Genomic DNA, 17,713 nt, shown 5'->3' with positions numbered 1-17,713 from the left:
CCAATGGTAAGAAGTTTGCAATAACCTGTACACAAGATACAGGAAGCAAGGGAATGCAGCCAGGCCATAGTTCTGGTGTTTACATCTTATTGGCTTGTCTCCTGCCGATCTCTGGATCCAACAGAAACTGTATCACTTTAGGATCTATGATGTTCCAAAATAGTCTTTCTCTGTCAATCATAATTCCATCACTTTAGATTTTATCGACTACATCTTTTTGCCCGTCTCGATGGCTCTTCTCTCATGGCTCCTTGCTCTGTGGAGATAACAGAAAGAAGATGACAAAGAGGAAAAAGGTACAATACAATGGAATTTTTCTACTGTTACTATTGTTGTATTTACTGTAAACAGTATCCATCATCCTAAATGTGCACTAAAATACACTGACACAATATGGTTATAGGGTAAGTCTGATACAAAGGATATTGGAAAGGGGCTATTAAAAGGACATGTGTGATATATCTTAATAATTGCAGAATTTATTGTTTTCTATTTAGAAACATTCAAATCATGAATAAAATTACTTTCAAACATTTTAAACCCCAGTGCCCATGACACTGCAATGATACAAAATATCAGCAATTATTATAATTATTATTATTATTGTCTTATTATTATGGTGAATACTATTGTTTACTTAGTGTAATTTGCTGTAAGGGTGATTATGAAATTATGAAAAATAAATATCTAAATAGTTTTAATCATAATTGAGATCACAATTATTCAAACTATTATTTGCACAGACAGAGGGCGGTGCATCGTTTGATTACTATTAAGAGAATAAAAAGATGAAAAAGGCTGTTAGGAACATATTCTACAAAAAAAAAAATCTTCATTGTAAATCTTTTTTCTATTTTGTAATCTTGGAGTGTAATGGTTGTGATTAATCAATGGCACAGACCTAGTTTAATGCGTAACGAGTTGTGTGTAACAATAAACAAACCCTCAAATGCAATATGGCGATATAAATATATTACACATCACCTTGACAGTGTGTAGTGTGACTGCCTGTAATTGTGTTTGGCTCGGGTCTCTGTAGGAGGGATAATTGGTGACTCCATCACATCACAGCGATACCCATGTGATATATCTATTTCTGGCTGTTTCTCTTTAAGATCCTATAATAATAACGTAATAATTTATTTGTATGTTGTTGCAAATAGGTATTTGAACACCTGAGAAAATCTATGTTAATATTTGGTATAGAAGCCTTTGTTGACAATTACAGAGGTCAAATGTTTCCTGTTAGACTAGGTTTGCACACAGTGCAGCAGAGGTGGACTTTTTAAAGGCAGACTAACAGGTCTTGGAGATTGGCAAGTCTTCGAATACTTATTTGCAATATATAAATAAATTATAAATCATTTAAAAATCATACAATGTGATTTTTGGATACAATCTAAGTGGGAGAACTTGCAAAATTGCAGGGTGTTTAAATACTTATTTTCCTCACTGTATATGGCTATTTTCTGCATATTCTTTTGCATGTATAGCTGATATTTTCTATACAATTCAACATTAGTCAAAATGATTCTTGAATAAGAGTGTCTGATTGAAGTACTCACTTTCTAACCAGTTAAATAACTTTTGTAAATGCTAATGCTGGTTGTTTTCAGGCACTGTGTAAAAGCAGATCTCTATGACTTTGTCAACACTATTTGGCTTATGTATACTGTCTGTCTTCTCTCACATCTACCAAGTCAAATCAAAATGTAACTTATATTTCAAATGTGTCTTCTTTTGTGTAATGCTGCATTGACTTAATAAATCTGTGTGGCTGATAACAACCCTCTCCCATACATGGGACATTTTGATGTTCAGCTTTATTGGCAGGCAAGAGATAAATCGCTGAACGGGAGGAGGAAGGTGTGCAACTGCATAATGTCAGCAAGGGTCATAACTCTTTGTGGGTATTATTTAAGATTTACTACAAGCTCATTTGCTGTTGCCTTATTCAGCAAGCGGTCCAAGAATATACGACCACTAAAAAGAAAATCATCTAGATAAGGTAGTCTTGACCAAGCCTAGCTTCAGATTTGGATTTCTGGACGCTGCACTGCGGCTGCCCACTGCTCCTCAGCCTCAGCAGCATTGAAGGAGGACACATTTCCTCAGCATAATAACCATACACTTGTGTGAAACCTTCATATGCTAAAATTCATTTGATCGAAGATGATCAACACAAATATATATTTACATAATTATAGAAACCAGAAGAGACTTCTGAACTTTTTTTTAAATATGTCTGTTCCAAATTAGGCAGAAAGGGAGTTATCTGCAGTAGAGGCTGGTAAAGTTAGAGTCGGGAAAGGAGATCTCAGGGAACCACCCAGCACAAGAAACGTCATGGTTAGAGTTCACTGAAGTGGAAAATCAAGTTGGAAGTTGGCCAACAAACAGACAAAATTTAAAGTGTGTGTGTGTGTGTGTGTGTGTGTGTGTGTGTGTCTTGATTTTGGCTGATTCATTCATTGTATTTATTTATACAGGGAATACCCAATGAGAAAAGTTTTCTTTTTCCTAGGCACCCTGTTAAAACACAACACAAAATAGGCAACTAACAAACAAAACACAAATAAAACATTCAATAAGATCAACCACTAGATAAAACCACATTTATACATACAATATGGTATAAATAATATAAAACTAAATAATATTTTTTAAAAAAACACTGTGGGTAGTCCTTGACCCGTCCTTGACCCGACAGGGGCAAAGCTGTTGAAAGTCTCTGTGTCGATCCGATGGGACTGTAAGATAAAAATGTCCTGAGACCTCAAACGGTGAATAGCTGAACTGATGTGCAATAAACTTGATAAATAATCTGTCAAAATGCCAAATAGAGCCTTATATACAAACAAAAGGCAGTGCTGTTCTCTTCTTGCACCCACTGATTGCCATTTTACTTAAGAATAAAATTCACAGAGGTGAGTTTTGTATCCTCTCCTGTAATTGTAGAAAAAGCTTCAGTTGTAGTCATCTGGACTCGGTTAGAAAATAATTGACGTTTCGACTCTCATCCAAGAGTCATTGTCAATAGGGAATTTAGGTCGAGAACTCCGATATTTGTACTATTCTGTGGTAAGTCCAGCCCATTGGGCGGAGCCTTCCTGAAGTGGAACGAGTTTGTTGTTTGTTTCAACCGAAACTTAACCTATTGTATCTACCGAGATGCCTATTCAGACCTTTAATGGGCTATTAGTCTCCCCTTTGTCTTTGTGGTTCTCTTCACTCTGTTGAGTGCCCACGCGGGGTTACTCAACAACCAAGAGAACCAAGAAGCAGGACAAAAGGGAAACTGAACAGAGAAGGAAGGGTGTTTCTATCCCTTATGTCTCTGGACTGTCGGAAAAACTACAGAGAATTTTTAGACAACATGAAGTCCCTGTTTATTTTAAACCAGGAAACACTTTAAGACAAAAACTGGTTCATCCTAAGGACAAGTTGCCGACTCAAAAACAGAGCAATGTAGTTTATTCGATCCAATGCAGTGAAGAAAGTTGTAAAGAACGTTACATAGGTGAGACTAAACAGCCTCTGCACAAGAGACTCTATCAGCACAGAAGAAATACAAGTTCAGGACCTCAGAGCACCGTGCATCTCCATCTTGAAGCCTCTAATCACTTGTTTGAAGACGGTGAGGTGAAGGTTTTAAGCAGGGAGAAAAGATGGTTTGAAAGAGGAGTCAAGGAAGCTATTTTTGTTAAAAAAAAAGAAAGACCTTCTTTAAACAGAAATGGAGGGTTAAGATTCAACCTGCCTGTAGTCTACAATGGGATCTTGAAACCCTGGAGAGGTAGAGGACCAGGACATTTAGATGCTAATCAGGTACTCAGGGTGAGTGACCCAGGGTCCCACAAAGACAAAGGGGAGACTAATAGCCCATTAGAGGTCTGAATAAATGGTCACATTTATATAGCGCTTTTCTACTGTCAAGGCACTCAAAGCGCTTTACATCAAGGAACCAGTCACCCATTCACACACACATTCACACCCCAGATACTGGGGGGCGAGTTGGGTTAAGTGTCTTGCCCAAGGACACAACGGCAGTATTCACATGAGGCAGCTGCGATCGCACCGCCAACCTGCGGGCCAGTGGATCTGACCGCTCTGACCGAGCGGGGAGTCGAACCGCCGACCTTTGGATCAGAAGCCGACGAGCACTCTACCACTGAGCTACTGCAGGCATCTCGGTAGATACAATAGGTTAAGTTTCGGTTGAAACAAACAACAAACTCGTTCCACTTCAGGAAGGCTCCGCCCAATGGGCTGGACTTACCACAGAATAGTATAAATATCTGAGTTCTCGACCTAAATTCTCTATTGACAATGACTCTTGGATGAGCGTCGAAACGTCAAATTTTTTCTAACCGAGTCCAGATGACTACAACTGAAGCTTTTTCTACAATGGAACACGCCTGGACGAATGAGGGATTACACCGACATCTCTCCTATAATGATGATAACGGTCAAATGTCACAGCAAGCTGTATTTTTCTGGAAACCACAGAGTATGTTTGAAAAGATTACATCTGCAAACAGCTGAGCTGAGCCAAACAATAAGTTAAAACGTCAGCATTTTGCATGAGGAATTCAAAAGTATAATCAAAACTAAAAGAGTGCAGTGTTTATAACATAATAATGTGTATAATATAATATAATAATATCCACAATACAGTATTAGACGTTTAACAAGTAAAGGATCTTCTTCTTCTCTGATTTCCTAATTAAAGTAAGTCTAATAATAAATTATTATCTATTATCCCACCTGTACAGTGTTAAACAGTTCTACAATGTGTTAAAATTGCACTTTCATTATGTTAATTCTATGTGCAATAGAAAACAGTTATTTGTCCAGATAAAATGACATAATCAGAATAACCCTAACCCTAAGAGTTAAAGTGTATGTACAGACAGGCCTGTCACAGGGCAATGTCCCTGGCCAAAGCAAAACCCATCAAAAAACTTAAAAAAAACCTTTAGGTATACAGAGGATAGAGGAAACTGTGTCCTTGAGCATGACACTTCACCCACACTGTCTAGTATGAATCTGGTAAGTGAGTGAATGGTTGGAGGCAGTCGGTGCAGATTGGCAGCCTCGCTTCTGTCAGTCTGCCCCTAGGCAGCTGCGGCAACAATAGTAAAATTGTACTATGCTACCATTGAGTGTAGTGTGAATGTCTAATGTAATGAGTGTCTTTTGAGTGTCCAAACAAAGCGCTATAAATATGATGCCTTATTATTATTATTATACTAATTGTTGCTGCCTGTTTGAAGACATGAAACACAAAAACACAAAACCAATCATGACTACCTAAGGAGATATATGAAGTATGTCCTTTAAAACATAGTGAGATGTGAGTAAATTACATTACATTACACCCTTTGGTTACATTTCTATTGCTACTATGTAAATGAGGAAGTCAAACTGTGGTTGAATAATAATAAGTTATTCAAAGCATATTAATTTTTAAAAGGCCATTCCCAATAGAGCTTGATTTGCTTTAGTGACTGAATGTTCGGACTTTACATTGTTGCAGACCCATACAAATGGAGTTCCCTCACTCTCTGCCTCCTCAAACTTTCTGCCCTCCGCCCTCCCTTACTCACTCCCTCACCAGCACCACAACAATCACCTGACAAATATACAATATGAAAGTAGCTGCTGGAATCTCCTCATCAACACTGCATCAACCGTAGCTCAACCCTACACTTACCATGTTATAGCAGAAAGGATCCTTGCCTCACCTGCATTAAATCAATTTCAAAGAGGCAGGTAAACACACACACAAACACAATTCTCCGGAAAACACACCGTATGACCATGCACACATAACACAAATCAATGTGTGCAAGGACAACGTATCTAACAGACAACACTGTGCTTTTTCTACGCACCAACACTAGTGCGTTTTAACGTGCCTCGAGCTCTACTGGCTTCACCGCACTATTATCGCTATGGTGATGCTCAGAGAAAGCTCATGGCTATTTGCTGCTGTACTATCTTCCATCAGGACAAACATCTGTGTCACAAACGCCACATCTCTCTTCCTGTTGTCTCTTCTTTCCGCCACAAAAACACATGGGCTACATCCCCCCAGCTACTCCTCCAGTCCCCTCGTGCCATTCTTCAAACCATTTGCAGTTTCTGTGTTTTTTATCCTCACCTCTCGTTTCAGCGTCGCTTCACATCGCTTCCTTTGCATAGTCCATCTCTTCCCCCCTCAGTGTCTTTTCCCTTTATGTCCACGTCCTTTGCTATTTCACCCTCTTCCGTTGGTGAGGTGGATTCATGCCTTCACAAGGGGAGTCTTTTTATCCATCTCTCAGTGCTACGCTGCGCTGCCTATATGCGTAGCTGTCAGAGCGTCGGTGCTGTAAGTGAAAGTGAATGGACAGGAGGGGGAGCAAGACGCCACTTATCCTCTCTGATGCTCTCTGCCTTGTTCTTTTTGCCTGGATCCCCCATCCTCTTCGCATCTCTCCATCATGACCTCCTCCGACGTTTCCATGTCGCCATGCAAGCCCCTGGTGAGCTCGTAATTTTTTTGCTGGCTAAAAAAAGGAAATAAAGGAATAGGATCAAGCTGAGGGTGGAGAGTGTGAGAGGTGGGGTTTAGGGAGAGTCTAATTAAAAAGCAGAGTATGTACAGCTGCAGAGAGCAGCGGCAGAAGCAATAGGGGAATGGGGAATGAACTAAGGGGAGGAGTCAAGGGACAAGAGAGGGAAGGCTTTAAAAAATATATATAGTAGTGTGTGAGGTGGATGGGAAGAAGCTGAAAGGATGCCAAGGTCAGCTGGAGAGGAATGCAGAAGGGACCAGGCAAAAAGGAGGAAAAAAGACAAGGAGGCAAAAACAGAAAGATGGAATAAATTGACAGGTATCTAAGGCACTAATACACTGAGGCAGGCCAAGCCGACTGTCAGGATAATAAAGACGAACAAAGGCTCTCCTTTACACGGACATGTTACTGATTATACTCATTTGCATACATATAAAACAGCAGATTCCTGTACTGATAAAGACATAGTCAGTTTCATTGCAGAGTCTGGTACTGATGGGAAAAAAGACAAACACTCTTTGTACTGGAGAGAGAGATACTATCTACACCTAGATGGCCCCAGGGCTGAGACATCTCATCCCACTTTATCAGCACTACTCCGTAACACAGTCTCTGTTCTGTCTGTCAGAATTCAATGAACCATGAGAAATGTACAGTTACATCCCTTTATAAAATGTTTGTGTTTCTTCCCTTGAAACCTTAGTTTATGTAATCATATATCCTCGCAGACAATACTGAGACTACAATAAAATACGTATACTAAAATATTAAACTCAATGACTAAAGTAGCATTGATTGAAAACAAAGAGATGGTGCATATATTATTGACCCAATGAATTATGGATGGCAAACATTAAATTGCAGCTTATGTACTGGTAGTTCTTAAAAGTAAAATGAAAATGAGGAAAATGATGTACAATGTGGAACACTTGAAATGGAGTGTGCTTTACCTAAAACAGCCCATTTAATTCACATTGATCTATTTAGTCTCCAAAAACAAACACTGTCCATCCATCCATTTTCTGCCACTTGTTCCCTTTCGGGGTCGCGGGTGACTGGAGCCTATCCCAGTGACTTCGGGCCTTAGGTGGGGTACATCCTGGACAGTGGCCAACTCGTCGCAGGGCCAACACAGAGACATAACAGACATGTCATGCACTCTCACTAGGGCCAACTTAGAGTTACCAATTTTACCTAACACATGCATGTGTTAGGACGGTGGGAAGAAGTACCCAGAGAGAACCCACGGTAACACGGGGAGAACATGCAGACTCCACCCAGAGAGATCATGTGATGTTGGTCTGGTCCGGGAATCAAACCCATGATCTCCTTCTTGGGAGGCAAAAGCGCTAACCGCCTTTGCCACCGTGCACCCACCGTGGCTCCTCTGTGTTATTACAAATGTTGACGCAGGGTATGGTCCAAGCTTCAATATATATTAGCAGATCATGTTAATCATCTACTTTCAACCCAGTTATGGGCAAGATCAGACAACACCTTAGATTTTCTAGAGCAGTTACAGTTTGATTGATGGATAATTTTTTTTGGTTTTCTTCCATTTGCAATTCTTTTGAAAAATGGTATAATAGTATCATAAATAATCATGCAGCAACCTCTTTCTGTAACTGTGAAGCTGACTTTTTATGTGCACAATTTAATGCTTCGCCTTTTCCATTGATGATCTGATTGTATGTTTATTACTGCTTCATATAACAGAGGTGACAAACAATGGATTCATAAGGATTTCCTGTGTCTGGCTGTTGTTCAGAGTCTGCCAGAGAAGCAGCAGATGGAGGAGCCGAGAACAATACAAAGAGAACAGACCCTGAGAGGGCCCTTAACACCAGGAGCAGCGTCACTGAAAAGACCTTGGTTTTAGGGATGACAGTGAGTGAGTGCCAACAACAATGATGTTTGTTTGAGACTGACCAAAACAATCAATGCGCCCGGAAGGAATTAGTGTTACTGAAAACAGACTACAGCAAGAAGTTGAAAGACTTTCTTTTTACTACATGATTTATACTGTCGAGTTGAAATCAGAAGCTGTAGTTATTATTTATAAGCTGAAGCTTGTTTTCACAGCCCTCAAAGGCACACTAGCCTTTTAGTTTGGATGACAACCTGTGTATCTGTAGAGCTACAAAAGGTGAATTTTAAGCAGATCCTGTAGACTCGGTGTCATCAATCAAAAGCTAATCCAGGGATGTACATTGGGACATGTCTAATAGTAAGAGCTAACTGTGGCCACTACCCGAATCCTTTTCCTTTTGCTCTTTCACTCTAAAGCATGAAGAATGAACGGAGCAGTGATTTACTGTGGCAGAGTGCACGTGACATCTCTCAGATCTGAGCAGGCAAAGGACATTGGCAGGATTTGTAAGGTTTTACTTTGCTTTGATGGATGGAGGGCCATTACTACATTTTCTCTAGATCAAAATAATAACATTCTGGTCCAGAGTTAAGAAACCAAAAGGAACATAAATGAATGGAGAAGGAGATTGGCAGTGAAATGGAGCCGCTCCACCAAAACAGAGATTGCATTACTAATAATGCAACTGTATGAAACATTAGTCTAAGGCATTACATAATAGCTCCTAGGAAATAAATGAGTTTTTAGATTTTCTATACAGAGATGGAAAACCTGTGACTTTTTGTTGTAATTAATAGTGCCCCAGGGTTCTACTGGTTCTCCTCCACTAGGGGGTGGTGTTGCCACATGGGCTATGCTCTTTTCATGTAGATCTTATACATGGCTCTATTACTTCTACCAAGATAAAGGGCCATTTAAAGTCTTCAAACTTACATTTTTTTTATCCTTTAAACTTGATAGCGTGTCATTTATATTGTTTGTGGTATTCCTTTTTAATATGCAGCTTAAAAGTATCGGCCTAGACGCATGATAAAAGTATAGGCCAATCTCACAGACTAAATACGTGTTTTTGTGGGCAATTAATTGCCTTCTTAGTGTGGTCAAGGTTTAGTGTAGTCATTGTTCCGGCTGATCTGTGTTTGTTTACGAGGCAGTGGCGGTGACACGTGGTGAGGATGAGGTGAGGGCAGGAGGGATGGCGGAGGAGGGGCAGATTAACGCTTCTGTGCCACTGCTGTCCTCTTTACACAGATAAAACAAACACTACACAAAGAGAGACTGTAGGAAGCACCGGGACACGAGGCCGCACGCACCTGCTCATTCTCCGGTCAGTGTCGGAAACATCTCTCCTCCGGCCCGACTTCATCATGTCTCACACGCCCGAGGACGTCCTCTACGGTAAGACTGACTCATGCCTCTGAAATATGGGGGGAATAACCATACACGTCTCAAATAAACTGCACGCCCAGTTGAGTTGATTTTTATCATTGATTTATTTTATTTGAACTTTTTTTGTCCAAAAAAATGAGTACTAAGTATTTATAAATCAGAGTATTTGCTTAAAATGTTACGGGGAACCTGCAATTTATGAGGGTATTTTTCCAGCTGTATTTGTACACAGTAATGTATAACATGACTAACCCTCATATTACACCATTATTATGTTTATTATAACTTATAATCCATTTAGAGATGACTTATGGTACTTTAAACTAAATGTATTCAAGTTCAAAACGTTGTAACCTAGAAGAACTGATATATTTAGAGTGTTTCTGTTGTTGCCAGCTCATTTGAGTTGTTGTAAAAGGATTCTCTGACTCACCTGTTGTGGACTCACCTGTCTTTGTAAGCCAATTAAGTAGCAAGCCTTTATTCACAACTCTTTCAGCTTTATTATGTGTAGACATTGTTTGGTACACAGGATTTAGATGACAAACATGAGGGACACTGGCCCTGACAGCAGCCATTTATAAGCCAGACAAATGTGAAGTGTGATTATTTGACTTATTTCACATTCAGCCCATGTCCATATTACATAAAGATAATTTGGTTCTGCCCCCAATGAACGTGTAGTCACACAGGCACTGATTTAATGTTGCACCAACTCAACAGGCAAGAAACAAGCCAGTTGTTATGTCATAACTCCACTCTGTAGGGAAATAACTAGGCCCCCCCCCGCCCCCCCACCCCCCACCCCCACGCGCTCACTCCTCTTTCCAGCAGCAGGTTCACTCATGTCATGTCCACTGCATTACACAACCAAAAGCAAAGAGGAGATAGAGAAGCATGCTGGGCGGCTGATACTCTGTAAATACTGCGTGTGCCTCACTATCATAAACACACCATGACAGAAGAATAGCGGCCAGTGGTTAATCTCTAAAGTCAGAATTAAAGTCTTACATAAGCAAGCGCACTGTCAGCCTAAATTAGACGTCCTAATGTTTGGCTGTGGGTCCGATGTGTGTGTGTGTGTGTGTGTGTAAATCCTTTGCTGTGCATGGACTCAGTGAACCTGGCCTTTCATTCATAGACTTCTGGGCCTCAAATTATTACGGTTTTACATAACATTTTTGCAACATGGCATTGATCTGTCTGATGTACAGCCTTCATTAGGTGTCTGTGTCATCTCTGGAGGTTTTTTTTTATCTTTTTTTCACTAACTGCTCCAGCCCACAATAACAGGTAAATATCAGATGGGGTAAAGAAAGCATGATATCTTATATTGTATTGCCCCAATCATGCCTAATTCATGTTGAAATAATGGATGCAGTGCTGCCTCACAAGTGTAGAATGGTTATTTGCAAGTTGTCGCAGATTCATTAGTAGCTGCTTATTTCTGGCTATGCTCCTCAGGCTCGTGGGTTGAGCTGGAGGAGCTGGCGGCAGCTAAGGGCCGCAGGGAAAGCCTGACAGGAGCTCAGGACAATGTCTCCTCAGCCCTGCAGGGGGAGCTGGAGCGCGTTCTTCTGGAGGCACAGCTGGAGTGTGAGAGGACTAGAGACAGGTAAAGATATGGGTAAGATATGGATTTATGTGACGGTTGGAGCTTTGAGTCCGACAGCTACTGTGAAATAGATTTTTACCTCATATTTCTTTGTTTTAAAGCAGACTTATTATGCAAAATCAACTTTATTGAGCTTTTAGCCATAACAGAGTTTCCTCATCATTAGTGGTATTTTGATTGAGTCCTGCATGTTTGAGTAATCCTGTACCTCAGGCTTGTATGTTACAGTATAGTTCAACAAGTATTTGGGGGAAAAGCACAATAATTCTTTTAATAAAATGTGCATTCATTTATTCATGAATATAAAGCTCACGATACTTTTTTATGCACAGTCCTCCTCAGGTTGTGACCCCACAGTTGAGCGCATCACCCAGACCCTCCAGTGATCAGGACAGCGACTGCGTCCTGATACAGGTACACACAAAGAAATGCAACTTGTCGTGACAAATACTATTAAATATTTAAAAAGTTGACGCGTTGCTGTTTTTATGAGCAATCGCACCAAAGGTCTGCATTTCATAAGTCAATGTATATACCGTGATTGTTTGAGCGGTCGATTGTAGCAGAGTTCTATTTTTCTTTGCAGGAAGAACCAGAGCGGCGAGGGGACACAGACTGGGTGTGGGAGTGGTCCAGTAGACCCGAAAATATGCCACCAAAGTAAGATCTAAGTATCTTCTTGAACAGAAAAAACATGTGAAAAATATTTGACAGATTGATTATCACTTTTATGCTGACAGCAAATTGTTTACAGCTTATTGTAGGTCAGTCTAAAGACATGCAGGATTCTTGTGCTCACATTTTTAACTTACTAAGTCTTGAAATCTATTTTTTTGCAAGAATGAGTTCATTTGTAATATTTTTGTTCTTTTCTCTTGTCTTCTCATTATATCTTATATATGTTTGTCTTCCTCTCTTGCCTACTGCGATGCAGAGAGTTTGTTTTCCAGCACCCAAAGCAGCCTAGGTCTCTGAGTGTTCGTAAGAGTGAGGTGATGAAGAGAAGAATCTTTTCCTCCGACGTGCTCCTTGTCCTGGTTCCCTCTCTTCTGGCGTCACACCTGCTCACACTCGGAGTCGGGTGAGAGTTACACACACGTATGCCGTGTGCCCCTTTTCCATTAGTAACTGCTCGGCTCTACTTTTCCAGCTGATTGTCCAAAAGCAGAGCGATAATGGTGTAATGCAGTCATGAAGAGATGCTATTCCTGTGGAACAGAGTGTCGCTCGTGGTCGAGTGGATAGCACACATGCCTGCCATGTGGAGCAGTGTTTTGAGTTTGAATCTGCTCAACACATCCTATCCCACTCTTATCCCCAGCACAGCCCTGTCAAATAAAGCCTATGGGCCACAAAATCCTTAAAAAAAACAACAGGAAGTCTGAAATTTTCAAAACTCTAAATATTATGTTTGGATTATGTTATAATTATGGTAGATTAGATTAGAGGAGTTTTATGAAAAATCATCAATGTGGTGCACTATTGCTGATAAAATGTTTTTATAGCACAGAAAGCTGACAATAAACAATGGAGTGTACCACTGTAGAAAAAGATTCAAGTGTAATCATCTGGACACTGTTTTTTGAAAAACAAAACATTTCGACTCTCACTCAAGAGTCATTATCAATCTGCGGATCGAGTTTGGGAACTGAGATACTGGTATTTATCCTACTCTGAGGAGGCCCTGCCTACCATGAAGCCATGGAGCGGGAGAAGCCCTGGGCCCTCCTCTGGGTACTCGGTGATGAGGGAGCAAAAGTCAGTATACTATAGGATTTTGATGGGATACAAAGAAGAGTAGTCTCAAGTGAAACTGTAAACACCCTTTATCAGGAGGTCCTGATAAACTGAATATTTTTCTACCACATGATGTGAGTTTACTGTAGCTATAATCTGCAGCAGCTTCAGTCTGGTTTTATAAACAAACTAATGTGAGAATCTATTTTTGCTTAAATTTTTATTCTATAAAGAACACTTCAAACTGTATTAATAGCGAGCGTCTTTAAATTGCTTCACAAGAGGTGCGTTCTAAAGTAATTAGGCTATCCAGCCTTTTTGAGGTTCCCCGTGTTTGTATCCTTCCTCTGCGTCCGTAATCTGCCCCTGATGCTCTGCTTTTTGGCACTAGCTGTAATGTTGGTTATGATATCGTTGTGTGTAGAAGTTATTTGTGTCTGGCGAGTAGACCCCCTTTTGAGTCGGGCTGAGGGAGGCCGAAGGCACAAAGTAGGGCCAAGTAGGGTCTAATGCAGGGGTGGGCAAACTCCGGCCCACAGGCCACATGTGGTTTTTTTTGCCTGGATTCGAATATGGCCCTCGGAGGAAAATAATTGCCCACCCCTGGTCTAATGGAAAAAGGGCATGATCTCAGCTCTTAGTTAATCAGAATATTGAATCAATATATTCCATCTGTAGCAAAGTAGACCCACATTTCTGAGCCTGTCTTTACCTAAGCATCTCTTTGTTGTCATTTAGACTTACATTGATAAACATATAATAATCTAATAATTGCTTTTTTTCTAGGATCTACATTGGAAAGAGGTTGGCTTCCTCTGCCCCCAGTACACTGTGACATGAACTTCAGGGCTATGCCTCTATGAGATTGTAAAGGTGTGCCCATTACTGCACCTATCCTCTACACTTTCCTTATTTCCCTCCTTTTCTTTCTGTCTGCCACGGGTCAGTGGTAGGACCCTGTCTGCCCAAACCTGTCTGTAATGTAATCCTCCACATGTCGCTCTCCCGCCGCCTTGTTCAGCGCAAGACAAACCTGTGACTCACTCTTAGGTCTCACTCTTAATCTCCCAAAGACTGAGCTCTACCATTTAGATTAAAGGGGGGAAGAGGAAGAGGTTTCAGGGGACCAAGAGATAGGAACTTTTACTTTTACTTACAAACATCCCTTTGGTGAGACAAAAACTAAGAAACAGAACATTGTTGATGAAAATAAGAAAATAACATGCTATCCTTTGTCCTTTGTATAAAATGCTTTGTGAAAATGCTTGAACTTTTTCCCTGCTTGGAGGAATCTATTCAATCTTACCAATTAATGTTTCCCCCCAAATAAATCAAATTAAAGCTTTGACATTACACTATAACAGTGGTAAAGGTGACTTTACTTTTTCTTTTTTTCTTGTAAATATTCCTAAACTGTTTTGCCATGTTCAAAGAGAAAATGTAAAAAAAAAACATGCTGTCTACTCTACTGAATAATAAAATTCATATCAAACTGAATTTCTGTTTTCAACTAGTCATAAATCTTCCAAATAGCCTTTGTTAACAAAAGGTAGCTCAGGACATTTCCCATAATGTAAAGCGTTCACAATGACTCGCCTCATTCCTTCTGCTTCTTGTTTTCTCCAAGTTTCTCTATAAATGACTTTTTATTGCTTTCACACACACACAAAAAGTCCATCAGCCAATATTTTCTTTGTATCTAATGTTGTAATGATAACTTAGTGTCATTTTTGTTTTGTTGTGTCTTACCAATCTAGTGAGTTGATCAGTCTTTACTGGAGGCTTTGTCATGACTGGTCCTGCTGAGATTGTTATGCTCCTTGTGGAGCTGATGATGCAGCAGGGCCTCCTTCTACACAACAGCAGCACCTGGTTTCCATTCTTTCCGCACATGTAACACACTCTGTGACACACATGATCTAAAGATAGTACACACTTGAGAGAATGCAGACATTTAACACACATTTAACTGCATCTGTTGTTTACAAGCAAAGTACAAATAACCACATAGTTCAAACTGACAATTGTAGCTTGTTTCTTATGACTGTTTCCGTTCCTGTTGGTGTCATAACAGCAAACGAATGACATGGTGATTTTGCAGTTTTACACCGGTGTAAGAGGCCAGATTAACTCCTGCTGCAACCAGACACATACTGTGACAGTGGTAAACAAGCACAACAGTTTGGCTTTAGAACCACTCACTCGCTGGTTGGAGAGCAAATGCTTAACCCATTGCAGTACAATGTATTCTGCACATGTGTATAAAAAATAACACACAGGAAGGTGTTGTAATACCAAGTACTATTTGTCAACACAAGGGCCCTCCTATTGTCAGCTATGAGTAACAAGTAACCAATAGCAACTGCCGATTCATTAGTATTCTCAGATCTGTCATCCTTTGCCACATTGATAGGGATTGTTTATGTAGTGGATATTTGAACATTTATAAAGAGAAATACGACTCCTCCAGAGATAGGCTCTGCCATGACCTGTCTTTTGTTTGTAGAGGTCCTGACTGGTTCTTCACCCCCCTTTTCACGGGGCAAACATGCAGCAACAGGTGCTGCTGTAAATCACAATTTTCTCACACACGTCTCTGACCCGGTGAACCCTGGGAGTGGAGTCATAGGATAAATGTCCCAGTGATGTCCCAGTTAAAACAGTTCACATACATTTAGTAGACATAAATTTTTGAATGAACACTCATCCAAGATGTGTATTTTCGACGCCCAATGTTGAGAAACAAAGGATGATGCGTCTGGACTTTGTGAAAGAAATGTGTTAATTTCCTGGACCGGACATCTGTCTCTGGGATAAGCATTATAGTCTTTCGTATGTAATGTAGACAGGACATAGAGAATTTTCCAAAGAAATGCGGTTGTAACAATAGAATGAATGCAAGTGCCATGGCGTTCGTGTCTCTGCATGGAAACGGGTCAGTGTTCCAGATTAGCATCTGCACTTTAGCACATGTGGCCTCTGCCCACACAGAAGACATTAATTGTAGGTTATAATTTCACCCCAAATAAAAGGCCTAATACCATGCAATGAGAATACCTGAAAAATATCTAATCTTAATATTTTAAGATTAAGATTAGGATTTGGAACATATTGTATAAAAGCAACACATTTGTTAACTTTCAAGAGATTTGATAAATGGAGTGTTTAACTTCAAAGATAATCATACTCCATGTACTTCATTCATGATACAGAAATGTATTTTTAGAGGTTGATATGAAACTTGAATATTGTGATAATTTGCCTGCACAATACATCTTTTGTTAATGACAAGAGCAGCTTTAACTCTTTTTAAAAAGGCAGAATGTACAACTGCAACTTAAAAAGCCTAAATTAAGCCTTCAATTAGGTATATTGTTATTGCAAATCTCTTTTATACCTTTCCATAAATATTTAATAGATTATGAGATATCTTGTAACGTTTAAAATCCCTGCCTGCCTGGCTCTGTATTTGTAGTGGAACCACTGCAAAAACATAATCTGCATGAGTGCCTCAAGACATTGTTCCTGGATGTTTGGAATTTCCCCATTGTGGGACAAATAAAGACTATCTTATGAATGATTTAGGACCTTATCACAGTGTGAGGTGTGTTCTGAAGCTGTGAAGGCCAGTGAGAATGAACGCAGCTGGTGTGAGACAGAGAGGGTCAAGCAGCTGGATAATCAGTCTGTAAACTCACAGTTTACACATGGCAAAGTCATCACTGTTGTATTGTCTGCAGTGACTTGGCTGGGGGCATCATCCCCTTAAAAATACTCATGAATTCAGGTGAGGACATACAAACCACTCTGTTGTTTTAGAAACTAATATTTGATATGAATGTTGATGGTCAGTAAAGTTACTGAGAAACGTCCAATAGTACATAAGAAATATGTGTTATTTCTCTAAGAATAACATAAGTTCATGTTACAATATCCACAAGCCAGCTCTGAGTGATTTTACAGAAAGATATGAAGTAAAGAGATCCCAACAAAATCACAGTCTCATCCACTTCCTGCATTTTTCTTGGGTTATAACTCTGGTATGCACTAGGCTGTTTGGCTACCTGGTTTTCTAGTAGTTCAGAAGTTTTCTGAATAATTTTGACTCATACTGAATGTACAATATATCATATGCTCCATTAGATGATTTCAAAGAACTGCCTTACAGTTTTATCCACCATGACCGACCAATCTGGCTGAAGAGCTTGTGGTTTAAATATGCAGCAGGATGTGGGTCCATTTATAAAGTGCCTGTTGCCGTTACAGACTGTCTAATACTAGAAATGGAGACCCATTTAAAGCTGTAATTCTTTTGGTTTGTTTTTGGTTTGTTCTTGTTGGCCATGTTAGAGTCTGACGTTTGATAGGAAACATTTCATTTACGTCACTGACCTGCAGACTGGCAGTCATTTCATTACTACATGATACTGCAGGTAAAACCACCCATAACAACAACAACAAAATGTGTTTTGACTGTATAACTACTATATAACCAACATATATTGGCCTAGTATTAGTTTTGACCCATTACTCAAGACA

General features: G+C 39.9%; 1 protein-coding gene and 1 long non-coding RNA gene across 2 annotated transcripts; one reads left to right on the top strand and one right to left on the bottom strand.

The window, feature by feature from the left end:
- Positions 1-223: 223 nt before the first annotated feature.
- LOC140367894 (uncharacterized) lies at positions 224-6,715 on the bottom strand. Its single transcript, XR_011928139.1, has 2 exons — positions 6,167-6,715; positions 224-256 (listed from the first exon to the last, which is right to left on the bottom strand). It is a non-coding gene; the product is annotated as an uncharacterized lncRNA (long non-coding RNA).
- A 2,897-nt stretch (positions 6,716-9,612) lies between these two features.
- LOC140367996 (BCL2/adenovirus E1B 19 kDa protein-interacting protein 3) lies at positions 9,613-14,273 on the top strand. The gene is made up of 6 exons (XM_072454823.1): positions 9,613-9,831; positions 11,287-11,437; positions 11,770-11,851; positions 12,024-12,097; positions 12,372-12,518; positions 13,961-14,273. The coding sequence occupies exons 1-6, from the start codon at positions 9,801-9,803 to the stop codon at positions 14,007-14,009; spliced, it is 534 nt and encodes a 177-aa protein (XP_072310924.1). The 5' UTR covers positions 9,613-9,800; the 3' UTR covers positions 14,010-14,273.
- Positions 14,274-17,713: the final 3,440 nt, after the last annotated feature.

Source organism: Eucyclogobius newberryi, unplaced genomic scaffold, assembly GCF_026437365.1.
Source record: "Eucyclogobius newberryi isolate DKJ021-1_F unplaced genomic scaffold, fEucNew1.0.hap1 SCAF_2, whole genome shotgun sequence".
NCBI lineage: Eukaryota > Metazoa > Chordata > Actinopteri > Gobiiformes > Gobiidae > Eucyclogobius > Eucyclogobius newberryi.
Note: the sequence above shows the minus strand (reverse complement) of the source record. Positions and strands in the feature narration are given on the sequence as shown.